This window comes from Tamandua tetradactyla, chromosome 17 (genome assembly GCF_023851605.1).
Source record: "Tamandua tetradactyla isolate mTamTet1 chromosome 17, mTamTet1.pri, whole genome shotgun sequence".
NCBI classification, from domain to species: domain Eukaryota; kingdom Metazoa; phylum Chordata; class Mammalia; order Pilosa; family Myrmecophagidae; genus Tamandua; species Tamandua tetradactyla.
Window position 1 is genome coordinate 8,531,893 of NC_135343.1, and position 20,547 is coordinate 8,552,439.

A 20,547-nucleotide genomic window follows, 5' to 3' on the forward strand; every position below is an offset into this window, starting at 1 on the left:
CGGGAGATGATCTAATTACAGTTTCAAACATACAATACTGAGTAGGGATTACAAGAAACAGCTGCCTTTACAAAATGGGATTAAGATTAAACATGACTTTTCTCGGGTACATACATTATTTCTAACCATTATACCTTGTAAGAGTTTTACATCTTTTGCTCTTGTATTTAGGACCTTGATCCATTTTGAGTTAATTTTTCTGTATTGAGTCCAACTTCATTCTTTTAATGTGGAAATCCAGTTGTCCCAGTACCATTGTGGAAGAGAGTATTCTTGCCCCATTGCATGTATTTGGTGCCATTGTCAAAATCAATTAACCAAAGATATATGGGTTTATTTCTCAATTCTCAATTTGATTGCATTGGTCCATATGTCTATCCTTATGCCCGTACCATGCATTTTGATCTCTGTAGTTTTGTAGTAAATTTTGAAACTGGGAAAGATGACACCCACAATATTGTTCTTCTTTTTCAAGATTATTTTAACTATTTGGGGCCCCTTGCAATTCCATGTGGATTTGAAGATTGGCTGTTCCATTTCTGCGAAAAAAGACTTTTGGAACTTTGATTAGGATTGTATTGAATCTCCAGTTCACTTGGGTAGTTTTGACATTTTAACAAACAATATTTTCTTCCAATCCAGAATATAGGATGTCTTACCATTAACTTAGGTCTACTTTAATTTCTTTCAAAGTGTTTAGTAGCTTTAAGTGTACAAGTCTTTCACTTCCTTTGTTAAATTTATTCCTAGGTATTTTATTTTACATGCTACTGTAAATGGAATTGTTTTCCTAATTTCCTCTTCATATTGTTCACTTCTAACATATAAAAATACAACTGATTTTTATGTGTTGATCTTGTACCCTGCAACTTTGCTGAGTTTATTTATTAGCTTTCAGCTTTCTTGTATATTCTTTGGGAGTTTTCATAAATAGGATAATATCAACCTCAAATAGAGATGATTGTACTTTTTAGTTTCCAATTTGGATGTCTTTTATTTCTTTTTTCTTGCCTAATTGCTCTGTCTATAACTTGCATTATAATGTTGACTAGTAGAGGGGAAAGTGATCACCCTTATCTTATTTCTGACTTTTGGAGGGAATTTTTCAGTCTTTCACCATTCAGTATGAGGTTAAATGTTGTAGATTTTTCATGAATACTTTTATCATGTTGAGGATGTTTCCCTTTTTCCCTAATTGTTGGCGGTATTTTTATCATGAAACATTGCTGAATTTTGTCAAATGTGTTTTCTGCATCAATTGTCATGATCATGTAGTTCCCCCCCTTTGTTCTATTAATGTGGTGTATTACTTATGTTGAAACACTCTTGCATTCCTGGAATAAATTCTAGTCAGTCATGTTGTATAATCACTTCTTTTTTTTTTTCAAACTAAACATTTTATTGTAAATAGCTCATCATGGTTCCTTCCAGCTTCCTTCCCCACCTACCCTTGCTTCTTTCTAGTTTTGTTTTTTATTTTTTTTAATGATTTTTATTAACAGGACTTAGTGTTTCCGTGGGCTATGGTAGTACATTAAAATGCTCCCCCCCCCCCCCAGCACAGCTGGAGGTAGGATGTTTCATTGTAACTTTGGTTCCATGCCCAACCCAAAACCAATCTTTGCTTGATCTGCTGAAACTGATTCCATTGTTTTTTTTTTTCTTTGCACAATATATATTTATAGTTGTTTGGTTTGACATATGCGTGTTTCATTAAATGCAGCATATATAGTAGATTTTTTACAGGGCCGTGTAGGAGCTGTCAGGTAAGAAACCTTGAATGATCGCTTTCAAATACACAATTGTAGTCCTGGCTACTGAGTAGTTCTTAGCTTTTGATGTCCCTCTTACTTGCGTAAACAATGTTGCCATCTTTGAAGGTTTGGAAGCATTTGCTTTTCTAGGTCTTATCCCTATTACTGGTTACTCTTTAAGAGGTGACTTGGCCTTAAGGTGGTAGAATAAAGGCGAGAGAAGACCAAGAATAGAAACAGGTACTTTTTTTTTCTAAGTCCTTTATCTGTCTTTTCTGGATGTCTGCTTTATCTTCTAAGTCTCAGATTCTCTGATGGGCTTGCTGTAAGAGCGCCATTCTCTCCTGAAGAATCTGACAGTTGTAGTCTTTGTTGTTTCTTAGCATCTGCAGCCATAACTTTTCCACTGCCCCCTCATTGGGCCCCCTCCTATTTGTTTTACTGTTACCCCCACTGTCCACATAACTAGCACCTTGAGCCGTGCTGGATTGCAAGCAAAAGTGTACTTTTGCTCATGTGATCCTTGTCTCCCCCTTATCACCTGGAAAACACTTCTAAATCCCATTCAATTCAAACTTCTCCTCTATGAGGGCTTTCCTGTCCGCTCCATACCAGATGGGAATAATTACTTCTCTCTTTGTGCTGCAAACATATTATTTTTGTAGCACCAGTGACACTTTCTTACACTGTTCTCTCTTACTAGACTATAAGCTCCTTGAGTACAGAGATCATATCTGATTCATCCCTTTATCTCTTGCAGATTGCCTAGCATTAGTGTTAGTGCTACCGATATGGTTAAATATTAGAGATTTTGGAGTTATCCCACATGGTGGAGAATAAAATTATGGGAGGGATGAAATTGCCTTGTGTGCTGGCCAAGGGCAGGAAATATATTCAATTAGTTTCTACATTGCAGCTTGGACTCCAAAGCATCTGCGCTTCCCACCATATTACGTTAGGACTGGAAGAGGTCCATTCCATTTGGCAATTAGAGGTTAATAATTTGTTGATACTATCAGAGAGGTGTCAGGAGAGTGATGTGGCCAAAGGCAGACTACAGTGAATTAAGGAGCTGATTGGTAGGTAAGAAGAGTATATGGAGAGTATGCTCGTGAGTCTCAGACTTCTCAATTTCAAGAACCAATAAATTTACAAATATTGGAGGCTAACAGAGTTCCAATGGACAACAACAAAAAGCCAGGAACCTTCAACCTATGATTATATTAATTAAGAAACCATATACCATCAAATATGAAGAAATAATGTAAGTATAAAGATAAGCCTTTTAATTACATATAATCACCTTCTTAATCAGACTTATTTTTCTTAAAGTTTCTCACTTTGCCATAAGTTATATAAGTGTAGTTAATGGACAGGCATTATTATAGAACTGGAATCGGGGAACTAATGACATAGCTTACCTTAAACAGTGGAAATGAAGGGAAAGAAGGCAACCTGTCGAGCAGGGAGCAGGGCCAAGGGACAGTGTCTTAGATTGCCTGAGCTGCTCCACTGGTTTTGGCTTCCACAGCACGTCTTTATTAATCTCGCTATCAACAGGGCTTGCTTTCTCCCCAAAGACCGTAGCATTCTGGTGCTGGCTGCTGGTAGCCCTTGGGGTTCCCTGGTTTCCCTGTTCCGTGAAATATCCTCTCCTTTCTATTCCAGGTTCTCACTGACTTCTCGGTTCTGTCTCCTTCCTGGGCTTTCTTTCTAATAAAGCCTCCCGTAATCTATATTAAGACTCACCCTCATTCAGTTGGCAGCACCTTAGCTAGAAATAACATCTTCAGGAGGTCCTATTTACAAGGGGTTCACAACCAGAAGGATGTGGATAAAGACTAAGAACATGTCCATTTGGAAGTACGCGATTCAATCTCCCACAGAGTCATTGCCTGCCAGTTGTGAGGAATCAAGTATTTCTTCGTGTGACGGGCACGACTGTGAACAATGAGAAAACAATGAGAAAACTTCCAGATATTCAATATTTCCTGGAGAATTTACTATGTTGCTAGGTTCCTGCCCTTAAAGGGATTATATTAGTAAAGTCTTTTACACATGTAAAATATATATGCATAAATTCATATATGCTATAAAATAATAATCATGTAGATAGCTGCATAATTTAAAGATTAGCATGTATAATATGAGCATGGAGATATAGATATAATCAGGCTATTATCTATCCACTAGACAATATTTCTCTCATATTTCCAGTCTCTAAAAAGCCTGAATAATAATTTTTCCTGCATTCTAAATATCTCCTGTAGAGACCTGAATGTCATAAGTTTGAGCCATTAGCTTGCTTTCTGATTGATGTAGAGTAGAATATGGAGACGGAACCATTTCACCTCGGCATGGAATGAAGTGTATAGTTCTATAGCCACTCCCTTTTGCTTGTGAAATTTCCTTTCTAAAATTGCTACATTGTTTCTTCCTAAAAAACACAATACACTTCTAACCCCAGGCTGTTAAAAGGCTTTTCTCGGAGAACTGAAACAATATATCATGAAGGGCACTTAATCATTCTCTTTTGCTTTCTTACAGTGCTCCAAATTCCAAATTTAGGGCTCTCCTTAATAGGTATGTGACTGACCGAGTGAGAAGCATAAAAGATCAAGGTTTGCCCAGTGACAGAAAGGGATTAGTTTTACTAAAATTGTATGCTGCTGAATTTAAGCTTCTTTTTTAGGGAACTTCAGTTACACTCTTGGCCTGGTGCTGATGGTGAGCTTTGTTGAAAATATTAAAATGCTTTTTCAAACATTAAAATTGAAGATGGATTAGTTCATCTAATTTATTATAGTCTGAAAAATGGAGTATATGTGAACTGTGGTGCTGAGAGGATTTTTTATGACTGCAATCTGTACTGTCTCAGTTTTATTAAAACACTCCAACTACTTCACTAATGTTTTCAGTATATAAATACAACAAACAGCATAAATTCAGCCTAAATTTAAGCAAAAATAAAGATATTTATAGGAACCAATGTAAATTAAAGGCAGCATTTAGGTTATGATATTGTGTGTGACTTTCTAATCATAATCATTAATAGCTATGCCTGGGAGAGTAAACTTATTTTTCTTAATAATGGCTGTTATTTTCTGTGAATTGTGTCTTTTTAACTTGCTTCCTGAATGTCCCATTTTCTGACCCTGTGGGAAGAAATTTTAGAGCTTTTCTTCCTTTTTCAATTGAGACTGTAGGCTCTAACCTAAATCTTAAAGACCAAGCCATCTTTTTGACTCAAAAATTATGCTTGTATTGATTATGCATTCTTTCATGAAAAGTCAGAAAGGGCTAATTAACAATCACAATGAATACTGCTCCGAGATTCCAAAATTGAGAGAAAGAGCATTTTTTACAGTTGTCTAAATATAGTGTGTGTAGCTCCATCAGTATAAAAACTTCACAATTTCATGTCATGAAAACTTAGATAAATAGAAAATAACACCTTAGAAAATTCATAAATGACCCAAAGCCAGAGACAACCAAGTAGTTCAGTCTTGACTTTAGGTTAAATTAATTGAATGTTTTAGTATTTAATTTTTTTAATTAAAAAAATCACTTTCTTTTCCTTCGAATGGATATGATATTAGACATTGATTAAAGGGGAAAAGGCAATACAAAATGAGTATTCTACTTAAAAGTTAGAAATAATTTTAGAAGTGTCTGTTTTTACATTCAGTAAAGACATTTCAGCGTATTAAAATTAGATGATTTTACTTGCTACTTGTATTTTCTCCTTTGAAACTATAAAATCCTGTACAGGAATAGTAAGTAGTAAAAGTGCTCTGACTGCAGTTGAATAAGCTTTGTTGATCCTGAGCAGGTTGTTTTTAACATTGGGGATGATAATAGTATCTCTCTCATAATGTTGTGAGTAGTAAATGAATAAGTCTATGGAAAGTGCTTAGAACCCTATAAATGTTGGCTTTTGTAACAGCAGTTACCACTGCACTACTGGAAAGTGAAAGATGTGGTTTTTATAGCTGGTGCTGCCATGAATCTCTCTGAACACCAGTTTCCTTAATTGTAAAATGAAGGGTAATGGATTAAATCAGAAGAGTCACAATTTTTTTTGAGGTAGGATTTATAATCAGTCAAATGCTCTAATCTTAGATATTCAATTATATGAGATCTGGCAAAGGTAATCACCTGTGTGATCAACTCCCTAATCAATCTCTAGATCAATTTATCACCCCATGAAAGTTCCTCCTTGATCCCTTCCAAGGGATTTTCACTCTTCGTAGGAAGCTACCTTCTGATTTCTGTCACCATACATTGATTTGTTTGTTCTCGAGTTTCATATAAATGGAATCTCACAGTAGAGTCTTTTCTGTCTTTTTTTTTTTTTGCTCAACCTAATGTTTTTGAGATTCATATATGTTGTTGAGTGCATAAGTAGTAGCTAATTCTTTTTTACTGCTCAGTATTATTCCATTGTATGAACAAAATGTAATTCCATTGTGTGAACATAATGAAATGACATTGTCATTCCATTGTTTGTTTATCCATTCACCTGCTAAGGAACATTTAGGTTGCTTTTAGTTTTTAGCTATTATGAATAATGCTACAATGAACATACTTGTTCTATGTCTTTGTGTGAATATGCATTTTCATTCCTCTTGGGAAAATATCTAAGAATGAAATTTCTGGGTCAAAGACCAGGTGTTTGCTCAATTTTATTAAAAAAATGCTAAATTTTTCCAGATGGTTTTACTATTTCAAGCTCCCCCCACCAACGTATGAGTGTTCCTGATGCTCAGTATCTTTACCAACATTTGGTGTCATCAGCCTTTAATTTTAGTCATTCTGTAGGGTATAATGTGATGGTTTTCATTTGCATTTTCCTGATTAGTAATGATGGTGAATACCTCTTCATGTTTTTATTGGGCAGTTGTTTATCTTCTTTGGTGAAATGTCTGAGCAAATATTTCCCCCCATTGGATTGTTTGTTTTCTTGTTACTGACTTAAGGAGGTTTTTATATATTCAGGATACAAATTCTGTGTCAGACATTTATGTTATGAACATTTTTCTCCCAGTTTGAAGCTTGTCTTTCATTTTCTTAAGTTTTTTTTTGATCAGCTGTTTTTAATTTTGATGAAGACCAGTGTATTTTTTTCTTGATGGCTTTATGTGTTCTTTCTAAGAAATCTTCACCTACCCAGAATTGTGAAGATATTAACCTATATTTTCTTCTAGAAGATAACCACATTATTAAAAGTCCAGTTTTAACTGCTGAAAAAGAAAGCTGTTGATGGGTCCCCAGCTCTCTCATGACCCACTCATAAAAATAAATAAATGCTAAAAAACAAAGCATATCAGAAAACAAAAAAGTTTAGTGTATGAAAGTTGGAAAAAATGATGAATTTTGAGTAACTTGAAAATTATTCATAAATTTGACATAAATAACCTGGACCTTATAAATAACATGACAATGTTGGGTTGCTGCCCTCAGAAAGTTATTTTGAAAGAAAAACTGCTAATTAGGTTGCTTAGAAACATTGCTATCATATCTTTCACTTTACTATTAAGAGAGGATGAAATGTTTTCTGGTATCTTAACATTAAAAAAAATTGTCATTTGAACACAATTTTCATTTTCACCATGAGGAGTTTTATAGAATCTTGAGCCTGTCCTTCACTCTATTCAATCTTTTCCTAAAGAAATTTTCCTACCACATAAATCCTCTTTAATATGTATGTGTGTGTGTATATTTTTGATGAGAGATTGGTGCAGGGTGAGGGAGTGTGATCTGTTTAATTAGAAGATTTCACTAGTAAATTTATTGCAAAAACCGTCGAGTTTTCCTATGTTGATGAAATAAATAGTTATGGGCCACCTATGCAGACTGATCATTGTAACTAGTACAGGAAATACATCTGCGAGCAAGGCAGGCTCAATCCCCGCCCCTAGAGAGTCCAGCAGAGAAGAGAGAGGACTTAACAAATCCTGTAGTAATATGTGTCTTGTTACAGGGGAAATAAAGGGAACTATGAAAGTATACCAGAAGGACTGATCCCATCTGAGAGTTAGGGAAAGAAGGCATTCCAGGGAAGTGATTTTTAAGTTGGGGAACTGTTTTATTTCGTGGGAATTTGTAAGTCATTTCTTTGTCATTTTAGTTGAGGTTGACCCTAAACTGATGTCAGATAGATCAAATTTATGGATGAGTTGAAGTGGAGAAGGATAATAAAAGGTTGCATGAAACTACAGGCATTCCAAAATATCATTATAAGTTGAAGTCAGGTGAACCACATATATTAGAAGATAAACTTGAAAGAGACAAAGCCCTGCACTAATTTACTCTAAATATAGTATTTTATAGCACAGCACCATAGGTTTAGCAAATATGTCTAAAGTCACAGAATGATTATAAGTTGTTTTATTTTTTAACCTCATGGAAACAGGATAACATGTCTTTAAGAAGTTTAGTTCTACAATTTGGTACTTCTGTTATAAAGTTGCTCATTAAAAATAATTTAAAAAATATTACAGTAATCGATGTACATATTAGAGGAATTTTGGATTTAGTTTGCAAATGCTACACCTTATTTTCCATTGCGTCTGTCATTTCATTTGAATTTATAGAATTAGAGGGTCTTAAAATATATTATGATCCACTTAACATCCTTGATTATGTTTTTTAATTTGCACCATAAAACTTTAGTAAGTAACTCTGAATGGAAACAAGCTCTCAAGCTTGTCGTGTTTCATGCAGTGTCATACATCTATACAAGACTTTGGTGACTTCTCACCTGACTTGATTCTAAAAGATGCAAAAAAATTGCAACGTGGACAGAATTTTAAAAATAAAGAGTCAGGGTAGGTCACGGTGGCTCAGCAGGCAGAGTTCTTTCCTGTCATGCTGGAGACCCAGGTTCGATTCCTGGTGCCTGCCTATGCAAAACAATAAAAATAAAAAATAAAAAAATAGAGAGTTAAACTCGTTAGTTGTAAAGAGGTAAAGTCTGTCTTTGATTCTTCTTTTGATTCTAGTCTCATCTCCCCCAGGATGGGCTAAAATTCCTTACTAGGCATTCATTCCTTCGAACCCTGAAGGATTTTGATTTTCAGAGCCCTCAGAGAAAAATCAATAAAAAGCATAACAAAATTAGTTAAAGGGTTAGCTTGCTAGGGCTGCTTAGCGTGCGAGGGCAGCTGTGACAAATACCACACAGTGAGTTGTTTAAGCAGAAGGAATTTATGGTCTCAGGGTGTCAGAGACAAAATCAAGGCCTCAGGAAAGCGATGCTTTCTCCTCAGAGTCTGCAGCGTGCCGGTGCCGTGGTCCTTGGGTTCCTTGGCTTGCATCTCTGCTTTCTGTCACATGGCCACCGCTCTCTCCTTGTGTCTGCTCTTCTGGTTTCCACTGACTTCCTGCTTCTCCCTGCGGTGTTTTCTTTACAAGTCCTTCACATATGGATTAAGGCCCACCCTGACTCAGTTGGGCCACATCTAAATAGGATTTTAGAAGATCCTACCCACAGACGGTCCCCGTCTTAACTGGTATCTCCAACTGCACACCCAGAGGAATCTGAGTTCAGACTAAGAGCCGGTCTTTGGTTGGAGCACATAATTCAAACTGTCACAGGAGCTGAAAGGAATTTTCTTTGGAGCAAGATTAGTATTGGAGAAAGGACTCAGGGCTTATGGGGAAGGTTCCACTCCCCTAGTTTGAAAGGTCAGTTGTTCTAAAGGATTGGGGAGGGAAAGTTCCAGAAACCCTGAGGCGAGGAGCCTTTTCTTCTGTTGCCACCTTAACCTGAAGAAGGTGATGTGACCTCTCACCTAGTAAGAGGAGCTGGGAGGATTTACAGGATACTAGGATTCTTGAGATTATTTCTAGGGAATTGCAGAAGCAAAAAATTTAATTTTTCATTCTGTTATTGAAAACAATGGTGGATAGATAGAGTATGGGCATCTTTTTTTAAAAAAAATATTTTAATTGTAAACAACAAACTAACATACAAACATTCTTGACATACAAACATTCCATGCATGGTGCACAATCAGTAGCTCACAGTATCCTCACAGAGTTGTGTATTTCATCACCATGATCATTTTTTTTAAACATTTGCATCTCTCTAGCAAAAGAAATGAAAAAGAAAAAAGGTAAAAACATACATACCATAGTCCTTACCCCTCCCTGTCATTGACCACCAGTATTTCAATCTACTCAGTTTATTTTAACCTTTGTTCCCCCTATTACTTGTTAATTTTTTATCCATATTTTGTACTCATCTACCCATACCATAGATAAAAGGATCATCAGACTCAAGGTTTTCACAATCCCACAGTCACGTTGCAAAAGCTGTCATTATACAATCATCTTCAATAAACAAAGCTACTGGAACACAGTTCTACAGTTTCAGGTACTTTCCTCTAGCCACTCTAATACACCATAAACTAAAAATGGGGTATCTATATAATGCATAACAATAACCTCCAGGATAACCTCTTGACTTTGTTTGAAATCTCAACCACTTACACTATATTTTGTCTCATTTCTCTCTTCCCCCTTCTGGTCGAGAAGGTTTTCTCAGTCCCTTGATGCCGAGTCCCAGCTCATCCCAGGAGTTCTGTCCCACGTTGCCAGGAAGGTTTATACCTTCTTGGAGTCATGTCCCATGTAGAGGGGGGAGGGCAATGAGTTCACCTGCCATGTAGGCTTACAGAGAGAAGCCACATCTGAGCAACAAAAGAGGTTCTCTAGGGGTGACTGTTAAGCCTAATTTTAAGGAGGCTTAGCCTATCCTTTGCAGGGATAAGTTTGATAGGGGCAAACCCCAAGATTAAGGGCTTGACCTATTGATTTGTTTGTCTTCACTACCTGCAAGAATACCAGGAATTCTCCAAATGGGGAAGTTGAATTTTTCTCCCTTTCTCCCCATTTCTCCAAGGAGACTTTGCAAATACCTCTTTATTCACTGTTCAGATCACTCTGAGATTTATCGGGGCATCACACTAACCTGGACAAACCAACAAAATCTCATGCCCTATTCAAGGTTCCGTGTACTTATGGTGTTCAATTTAACTGACAAGTTAAATTAGGAAATGCACTAGTCAAAATATAAATTTTGCACCAAATAAACATTTCTCCCTTTAGTCCCACCCAGAAGTTGAAGTTTTAAAATATGAATGACCATCTATTTTCAACACAAGTATGGGCATCTTTATATTCATTGTGGCTATTAAAGGAATAAAGGGCAGGGTATTTCAGCTTGAGGCTTGTGAAGGGGACCAATAATGGGTGAAAAATAAGGGGTTTTGAATCAAAATAGACTCCTTCATAATTCGTTTAGGGTTGGCCTATTTTACCAGTCTTTTTTCACTATTACCCTCAGTGCCTTGTAAAATAACTACACTATGTGATTACTAATCTATGATTAATCTGTTTATTGGACTTTGCCTCTCAGAGTCTATGGCTTAATGGACTGATTCTCAACCCTAGCCCCGCATTAAGGCTTAAAGATCGCCTGGGGAGCTTTAATGAAGCTGATGTCCAGGCCACGTCCCAGACTAATCACATCAGAAATCTGGGGATAGGACCCAGGTATCATCATTTTAAAAAAGCTTTTTGAATGATTTAAATGTGTAGCTAAAGTTAGAACCACTGGCTTCATGTTTTATCTCTCCCAGGTAAAGTAATTGTTTTTTAACCCAGCAGTCCTCAATGTTTTGGTCTCAGGATCTCTTAACATTCCTAACAATTACTGAGGACCACAAAAAGCTTTTTTTATCTATGCTGTATCTCTCATTATTGTATCAGACAGCATGCTCCAGAGGAACACAACCAACTGGAGATATATATATATATATCTCCAGTGAAATATATTTCAGACTAAGAAGTCTGACATTTGTAGGGCAGGCTGGCAGGTTGAAACTCAGGAAGTATTTTATGCTGAAGTGTTTTTTTTTTTTAAGTATTTTTATTGTAAACAACAAACATACAAACATTCTTGACATGGTGTACAATCAATGGCTCACGATATCATCACATAGTTGCGTATTCATCACCATGATCATTTTTTTGAACATATGCATCTCTCCAGCAAAAGAAAGAAAAAAGAAAAAACTCATACATGCCAAACCCCTTATCCCTCCTTCTCATTGACCACCAGTATTTCAATCTACTCAATTTACTTTAACCTTTGTTCCCCCTATTATTTGTTTATTTCTTATCCATACTTTTTTACTTATCTGTCCATACCATAGATAAAAGGAGCATCAGACACAAGGTTTTCACAATCCCACAGTCACAATGTAAAAGCTATATTCTTATACAATCATCTTCAAGAAACGTATATGCTGGAGTCTTATGGCAAAATTTCTTCCCTGGGAAATCTAAGTTTTGGCTCATAAGGCCTTCATCTCATGGGAGGAGAGCTACCCACATTATAGAAGGTTAAACCTCTTTTACTTAAAATCAACTTGTAGACGTTAACCACATCTACAAAATACTTTCACGGTAACACCTAGATTATAACTGGGTACTAGAGCTAGTGAAGGTGACACACAAGACTAATCATCAAAAATATGTATTGTGGGCGGGCCGCGGTGGCTCAGCGGGCAAAGTGCTTGCCTGCTATGCCGGAGGACCTCGGTTCGATTCCCGGCCCCAGCCCATGTAACAAAAAACGGAAAAACAAAATACAATAAAAACAAGAAAATGTTTAAAGATGTTTCCCTTTCTTCCTTCCTTCCTTCCTTCTATCCTTCCTTCCTTCTCTCTGTCTTTCCTTTAAAAAAAAAAAAAAAAAAAAAAAAAAAAAAATATGTATTGTATTGGAAATTAAAACTAAGACATTGAAAAATATTTAATCTTGCATTTAAAAATATGAAAGCATTAACTGTTAAATAACACATTTTTATGAAAAAAACTATGTTTTTCAAAACAAAAAGAACTTAGATGAATGGCATTGTTGAACACTTAAAAAAATTCTCCAGTGTCTGCCGATTGGCGACAGCTGGACTGTGATGTCTGCATGTGCAGTCCACCTGTTGTCATGCTATTTGTTTGGAGTCTATGAGGAGAATCCAGCCTCACACAGAAAGGTTAATATTTGAAGGCAAAATTCCCTTATTTCTTATTTTGAATTGCTTGGACTCGGCATGACATTAATACTGCATTGCACATTTTGTTTTTCTATAGGTCTACTATTTTTTTAAAACTTTTTATTAATTAAAAAAATAAACAAAACATTCAGATATCATTCCATTCTACATATACAATCAGTAATTCTTAATATCATCACATAGTTGTATATTCATCATTTCTTAGTACATTTGCATCGATTTAGAAAAAGAAATAAAAAGACAACAGAAAAAGAAATAAAATGATAATAGAGAAGAAAAGACTATACATAACCATACCCCTTACCCCTCGCTTTCATTTACCACTAGCATTTCAAACTAAATTTATTTTAACATTTTTCCCCCTATTATTTATTTTTATTCCATATGTTCTCCTCTTCTGTTGATATAGTAGCTAAAAGGAGCATCAGACACAAGGTTTTCACATTCACAGAGTCTCATTGTGAAAGCTATATCATTGTTCAATCATCATCAAGAAACATGGCTACTGGAACACAGCTCTACATTTTCAGGCAATTCCCTCCAGCCTCTCCATTACATCTTGAACAACAAGGTGATATCTACTTAATGCGTAAGAATAACCTCCAGGATAACCTCTCTGTTTGGAATCTCTCAGCTATTGACACTTTGTCTCATTTTACTCTTCCCCCTTTTGGTCAAGAAGTTTCTCTCAATCCCTTGATGTTAATTCTCAGCTCATTCTAGGGTTTTTCTCAATCCCTTGATGCTGAGTCTCAGCTCATTCCAGGATCTCTGAACCACGTTGCCAGGAAGGTCCACACCCCTGGGAGTCATGTCCCACGCAGAGAGGGGGAGGGTGGTGAGACTGCTCGTCATGTTGGCTGGAGAGAGAGGCCACATCTGAGCAACAAAAGAGGCTCTCTTGGGGGTGACTCTTAGGCCTAAATTTTAAGTAGACTTGACCTATCCTTTGTGGGGTTAAGTTTCATATGAACAAACCCCAAGACTGGGGGCTCAGCCTATAGCTTTGGTTGTCCACACTGCTTGTGAGAATATCAAGAATTCAACTTGGGGAAGATGAATTTCTCCCCGTTCTCACCATTCCCCGAAGGGGGCTTGCAAATACTTTTCCAGTCACTGATCAAATCATTCTGGGATTCATTGGGGCATCACTCTGGACAAACCAACAAAACCTCATGTGCTACCTGAGATTCCAAGTACTTATGTATAGGTCTACTATTTTTGCCTCTCACTTCTTGTAAGGATCACATTGTAGGATGATAAAAAGATAATCCTGTAAGCAAAACAGGCGGCTCACTACCAGAGCCTCTCAGGGAAACCGCTGTTTCAAAGTGGCCCAGGCAACGAGGGGGAAAATATATTGGGAGATATGAGAGTGGTTTTGTACCGAGTATTATACCAGCTGAAAGTTCTGAAATGATCAGATTATAAGAACTACCCTTAAATATTACAAAGTGATTTACTTTTATTTAAACCTGAAGATTTAAAGGACCACCCAAAACCCTTAGGACAGGAAAAGAGAATTTTGAACCTCAGGGATGTAGAAGCATCATCCTGTTTTCCCACGTAGCTCCAGGGGAGGGCAGAAAAGGACACTTTCTCTTCTTAAAACTCCCCCTTATAGCCAATCCCAGGAGGCAGAGAGGCATCCCCCAGTCTCCACTGCCTTCCAACCTTTGCTCCCTAGGAAGTTCTCTGTTTCAGTTCCCTTGTTCTGTTTTTTTTTTTTTTTTTTCCTCCTTTTTTCCTGCGAACTAGATGTTACTACAAATTATCAAATGATTTCCGGCTAGGCCACTCCCTGACCCTCACAGGATGGTGAAGTAATTGTCCCGAAGCATTTCAGACCAGAAACCTTCAGACAAAATGAAGAAGCTATTTTATTTTCGCCAGGCTAGTCTGGATAGCAGTGGTCTTTAGTGCTCTTTAGCGTTAGAGAGTAGATAAGATTGTTTCCATCTTTTCCTTTTGGGGGCATGCACCGGGGAAGCCTAAAGAGCCGCTGCGAGTATCTTAGATCGCATTTCTTTCCCATAACCACTTCAACCATACCTCTCCACCGGGACTCCTGTGGTCTGGGTCCAATAAGCAAGGTGATCATTTGTGAGAGAAAAAAAATGAAAGAGAACGGGTGAAGATTCAGTGCCTCGGACGCAGCTTCCCACAGGGGAGACGCTGATCCCCGAGGGTGCGGGTCTGGGAGGTCTGCACCCCATTTCCTCACCTGCAGAACCGGATTCACACTCACCTCCCACGGCTGGAAAGGTTCCATGAAGGACCTGACACAGTGCCTGGTACCCAGTATCAGTAAATGCAGATTTGCTGCCCACCCCTCCTCAGGAGGTTCGCGACTCCCCGGGATCTGATGACCCCCCCCCCCCATTCCCCGCTGTGGCCCCGGAGGCCCTAAGAAGGTCTTGCCCGTGTCCTCCCTCCTTGCTCCCCAAGCCCAGGAGAGCGGCCGCTTTGTTTCCCGGCGTTGCAAAGCTCGTGCCTCCGGGGCGGTGCCCCCGGGGTTTGCCCAGGTCCGGGGGTGGGGGTGGGTGGGGTTGGGGAGGGCCGCGGGGAGGCGGGAGGCGGGCGCGGCCGACCCAAGGGTGGAGAAGGGGGCCGGCGCCAAGGGCGCGCGTCCCCGGGCGCGTGACCGGCGGGAACCCGCGTCCGCACCGCGCGGGAGAGATGGCTGGCGGCGGGGCCCCGCGCGCCGTGGGCGGCCTCCACCTGCTGCTGCTGCTGGCGGCCGCCCGGGGGGCCGGTGGGGCCGCCGCGGCCTGGACCGAGGAGAAGGTGAGGGGCTGCTTCTGCGGGGCGGCCCCGGAGCCGCTGCGGCCGGGTGCGGGGACCTCGGGCGCCCGGAGGGGACTCGCCCTGCGCCCTCGCCTGGGTGCCGGGGCTGGGGCAGCTCCCCCCACCCCCCCAGCGGCGGTGAGATGCGGGGACCGACACGCCCGGGAACTGTGTGTCACGCAGGGGCGCAGGGGCGCAGGGGCGCGGGGAGGGCGCCGGGGCCGCCGCCGCCCACTCGAGACCCCCCGCGGCTGCCGCGTCGGAGGATGCCCCGGAGACGCCGAAGTTTCCGGGCCGGGGCAGGACCGACGTGGGTTACTGTTTGCTTTAGATTTTGAAGCCGGGCAGCTGGGAAAGACGGGCCTTAAGCCGAGAGCCGCTTCTTTTAAAAATCAATTTAAAAAAAAGAGAGAGCGAGAGCGAGCCAACTGCCGTTTCCCGAGAAATGTAGCTGGCTGTAGATACACGTTTGCTATAAGGACCCCGGGATAAAAGTGATTTGCAGATTCCCTCTCCGTCAGTCGGTTTCCAATCATTTTCCTGTCTTGTGTGTAACAGTTGGGAAATAGTGACATTGCTAGGTGCTCACGTAAATCGAATGGCAAGCTGTGAAATGGGATGCTTTTAAAGATACTGAGAACCACAGCAAAGTAAAGGGATAGAAACTTGGACAGTGTCCTGAACAGATCTTTTAAATGTCTCTGTTTTCCCGCATTACTCGAGCGTGGGCAATTCGGCTGCACAGGCTGTAGGGTGACCTGTGGGGCTGGGGTGAGCCACAGGCATTTGTCTATGAATAGCCCGCTTCGGTTTCCCGGGGCATCTTAATGAGGTTGGCAGTTCAGGGTCACCCCTTCCAGCACTCCCCCTGCGACACAGAGACCACTGTCCTCAGGGAACCTGTACGGAGAAGGGGCTAGAACTCAAGAATAATCTCATTATAAGGAAAACAGCTTCCCACGGAGATTCAGCTGGAGCAGCATTCATGAGGAACAGAGAGCTGTGCTTCTTGGCTTCGCTGGAGCACCTCTCTGGTCAGAAATGGGGAAAGGGGCATTAAAAACCAGAATGTGGAACCGCACCAAGTGAGCCTTTACGATACATCTAAAGGGACCGGAGTAAGTGACTTGGAAAGGGAACAAGCTGCTCTGAAGGGATCAATTGTTGGCCTGTGTAGGCAGGGTGACGTTGTGGGTGGGAAAAGATGGCGTGATTATTAAAACGCTTTAAATGAATGAGGATTTAACTTTTTAGAAATGTCTTTTATACCACGAATCTTATTTTAAGAAGTCTAACTACTGTACTGTTGGGAAACTGAATGCTTGCAAGCAAATGGCACAATCAGCCAGCGCACGGCATTTCCCCATCTTGCCTGCGCTCCCCCACTCCCCCACCCCCAATTCTGTAGCCCTTCCTAAAATTTTCCAGGGCACCAGCCTTGGCTTTTGAACTGGAAGATGAATCAGTCCACACTCTAGTATATGACTTGCTTGCTGTCTATGACACTTGACTATTTCAATCCTGTAAGGTACACTGGGTCTGATAATTTAAAAAGCAAGGTGTGGTAAAGAAAGGATCAGTTTTGAAATTAATTTCCTTGGTTTTGAAATACAGGTGTGTCTCTTCCAGTACTACTTAACATGTAAAAGCAGCTCAACCCTATGGTTGTGTTCATAAGACTGTGATTTGATTATTTGAAACCTGCAGTTTTCCCATAGAGGCAGTATACGAGCTGTTAGATTCCCAGGACAGATGTGTATTTAGGGGTACTGGCACCTGGGTACCAGGTGTTTTATGTATATAACTATCTCACTTGGACCTCACAGGGCTTCTATGAGGAGTGATATTTATCCCCAATTTAGGGATGAGGAAAATGAAACCCAGAAAAATTATGTAACTTGGCCAGGATGACATGAGTTCAGTGAAGAGCTAAAATGTGTTTTGAGCCCATGAGCTTTCCTTTCCTACTCCACTCTCTTGGCTGATGAGTCCCTGCTGACAGCACAGCCACCAGTGCCAGGCAACCCAGGAGTAGGGTGCTGGGAGAGAGGGGTGGACAGCCAGCGTGGCACCTTTGCATCTTCACCTGCTTTTCCTTTTCCCCCATCTTCCTCCGGAAATTTAAAGGCCGTCATTGCTCTGGGGGTTGATCCTTATTCTAAAATTGCTTCTGCTGACTCCCTCCCACCCCCACCCCCCACCATCCCCAACCGCTCTTCTTTATCACAGCCCTATTCCTTCAGTAGAGTGCAGTCGACTAGCTGCCAAAAGAAATCTTATTGGAGCAAATCCCCTTTGGATATGAATGACTAATGACTGTTGAGAGGACTTCATATGTTTTTAAAAAGGATGCTATTAGCTCCAGTAAAGTAAAAATATGGCTTCTATTGAAGTCTCCCGTTTTAAAGTTAACATGTGCTCATTTTAGAAAATGAGGAAAAATACAGAAAAGTATACTACAAAAAACCCCACTAATATCCATAATCCCACCATTCAGAAATAATTTCTGTTAACATTTTGGTGTTTTTATTTTTATTTTTAGTCATTTCCTTCTTTCTCTGTGTAGGTCTGTATCTACCTATATCTATCTATCTATCCATCAATCAAGTATGTATCTATCTATTGATCAATGAATGTGTTTATATTTATAGAGATGGATAATCGTTATATAGGTTTTTAATGAGGATTGAATAAGCTAATCCATGTGAAGCACTTAGCACTGGGCCTGGCTTATAGCAAATGCTCAATAAAGGTTGATTAAAAAAAACACATGGATATTTATTTCATACTAGAGAGTGTGCTACATTTACAGTTTCATACCTTGCTATTTCACTTAATAGTATATTGTATTTCTTTAAGCTAATAAAATTCATTGAAAGCATAATTTGATGACTGCAAAATCATCATCATACCATAATTTATTTAACTTTTTCTTCCTTTTTGATATTTAGGTTGTTTCTACTCTTAATCGTAGCCAAAAGGCTGAGAAGCAATTTTTAGGTTGTTTCTAGACTTTCTATTATAAACTTGGGACCCGCAGTATTCTTATTGGTGGAGTTTTCCTTTATATTAAAAAACGAAGTAGAAAAATTCAGTTCATATTGGAGTTGGAGGGGCAGATTTTTTAACAGAGGGATGCTAGGAATACTCATCTAGTAATACTCCTTCAGGGTCAGCTCTGGCAAACTGTTTCTGCATTCCCCAACATTTCACTTTCTCCTTCTGGATCCACAGGTGTTCTAAAAGTCCTCAGGTGGCCCTGCCCCCATGGTTCTAAAAGTCCTTAGCTTCCCTTCTTTCTCCCTTCATAATTCTTATGGAAGCAGCTATGAAGACTCCAAGACAGAGGCAGTGAGGCCATTAGGAGGGGAAAGAGACATGATGAGCCCTCTTTGAGCTGCTCCCCTCTGGTAGATGACTTCATTTTACAGATAAGAAACCTTTTCCTAGTCACAGCTAGTGAGGGAGCTGGGATTTGACCCTAAATTGTGTTCGAAGCCCACTCTGCTCTGCCTTTAAGTAGAGGACTGCTTGTATTTAAAAAAAGACAGAACTTTGTCATATTCACTTCCCAACAATTTTACAACAGCCTGTGTGATGTCAGTGGCATCTAACACGTAGAAGTCCAGAAAATGTTGGCTGAGTTGAATTTGCAGGTAGACAGGTGTTAATTTGAGTGCTGTCTGGGAGACACTCACGTGGAATGGAAACTGGGACTGAATTGCCTGCACACCTGTTATGATCTCCCTTTAATTCAGTGGTTTGGGACCTCAAATTCTGCACCTGGGCCAACTCTGCAGATACTGTAATTAAAATCCTTTTTTTTTTGTCCTGGCACCGTGTGATTAACCTAGAGGAGAAACTGCAGGGTATCTCGTTCACACTTTTTCAGCTGAAAGATTCTTGTCACCCGAAGCAGACTTGTTGTCCTTTCTGCCTAGATAAGAAGACAAGGCAGGGACTGTAATTGAGCCTCATTCTGCTGAGAACACCTGCACCAATGGAAAATGTCTAAGTGCCTTTCAGTTGTAATAAACCTAGAACAATTGGGGGTTTGCATTTGCCATTGGGCTCTACCGTGTTAGTGTCTCAGTTACTTTCCTTCTGCCCAGTGCGCATTTCTTTCCAGTTTTTTCCTCTTACTCCTTCCTCTCATCTCCACGTAGATTTTTATATTTATTGTGTTCTGAGAGTAAGACTCCATAAAAATCGAATGCATGCTGTTTAGGCTGCAAAAGTCAAATGCTTTTCCGTAGAGGTCTTTAATTAGTAGAAGGGTTTAAGTAGTGAACTGAGTGTGGTTGTCTCCCGATTTTACCCCTCTCCAAAGAGGCAGGGAAAGAGAAAAGAGAGCTCTTTCCTAAAGTACACTAAGTAAGTGGTAGAGCCTAGGAGATACAGGAGCAAGGCTTACAGGTCTCTATATCCCTGAACATCAGTGGGCCTGTCTACTGAACTTACTCTTTTTTCATCCAGCAAGCATTTATCACAGCAATTTGTCAGCTGTGTTTCACAATATCTGTTACAGCTAGAGATGCAAGGGCGTTATTGATTTTGTTCCTGTTTTTCTTTCTCCTATATCTCTTGAGAATTTTTTCAAGCCTGTATAAAATCACCGTCTTAAACATGAGTTTGGTTTCCTTTCATTGTGGGGCTGCAGGGAAGGACTGTTTGTAGGATCATGTAGGCTCTGGAATGGAATAATCGCAGGAGAAAGTGAGCTAGTGGTGCAGAGCCTTCAACACGGTGATTCCTGAGTGCCATGGTGACTGCCCTGGACCCATCCAGCTCGAGATCATTACAGGCTTTGATTATCAGAAATTTAGAAAGGATAAAGCCCATTCCCATGGAACCCCAGCAATCCCTGGCCTTTTGCAGCAGGTAGCCCCTGTCTTTTTTGTCCTTGTGATTGCTTTTGCCTT

The 20,547-nt window shown here is 39.8% G+C and overlaps 1 protein-coding gene across 2 annotated transcripts in view; it reads left to right on the forward strand.

Annotated features, from left to right (window-relative positions):
• The window catches only part of QPCT (glutaminyl-peptide cyclotransferase), a 72,033-nt gene that overhangs the window by 23,489 nt on the left and 27,997 nt on the right, over positions 1-20,547 (forward strand). The window contains exon 1 of one of the 2 annotated variants that reach the window (XM_077135078.1): positions 15,518-15,625. The exons of the other annotated variant lie outside the window; for it this stretch is intronic. Coding sequence (XP_076991193.1) covers positions 15,518-15,625 — 108 coding nt within the window. Of the gene's footprint in view, positions 1-15,517; positions 15,626-20,547 lie in introns of those variants that run through there. 2 annotated transcript variants of the gene reach the window in all.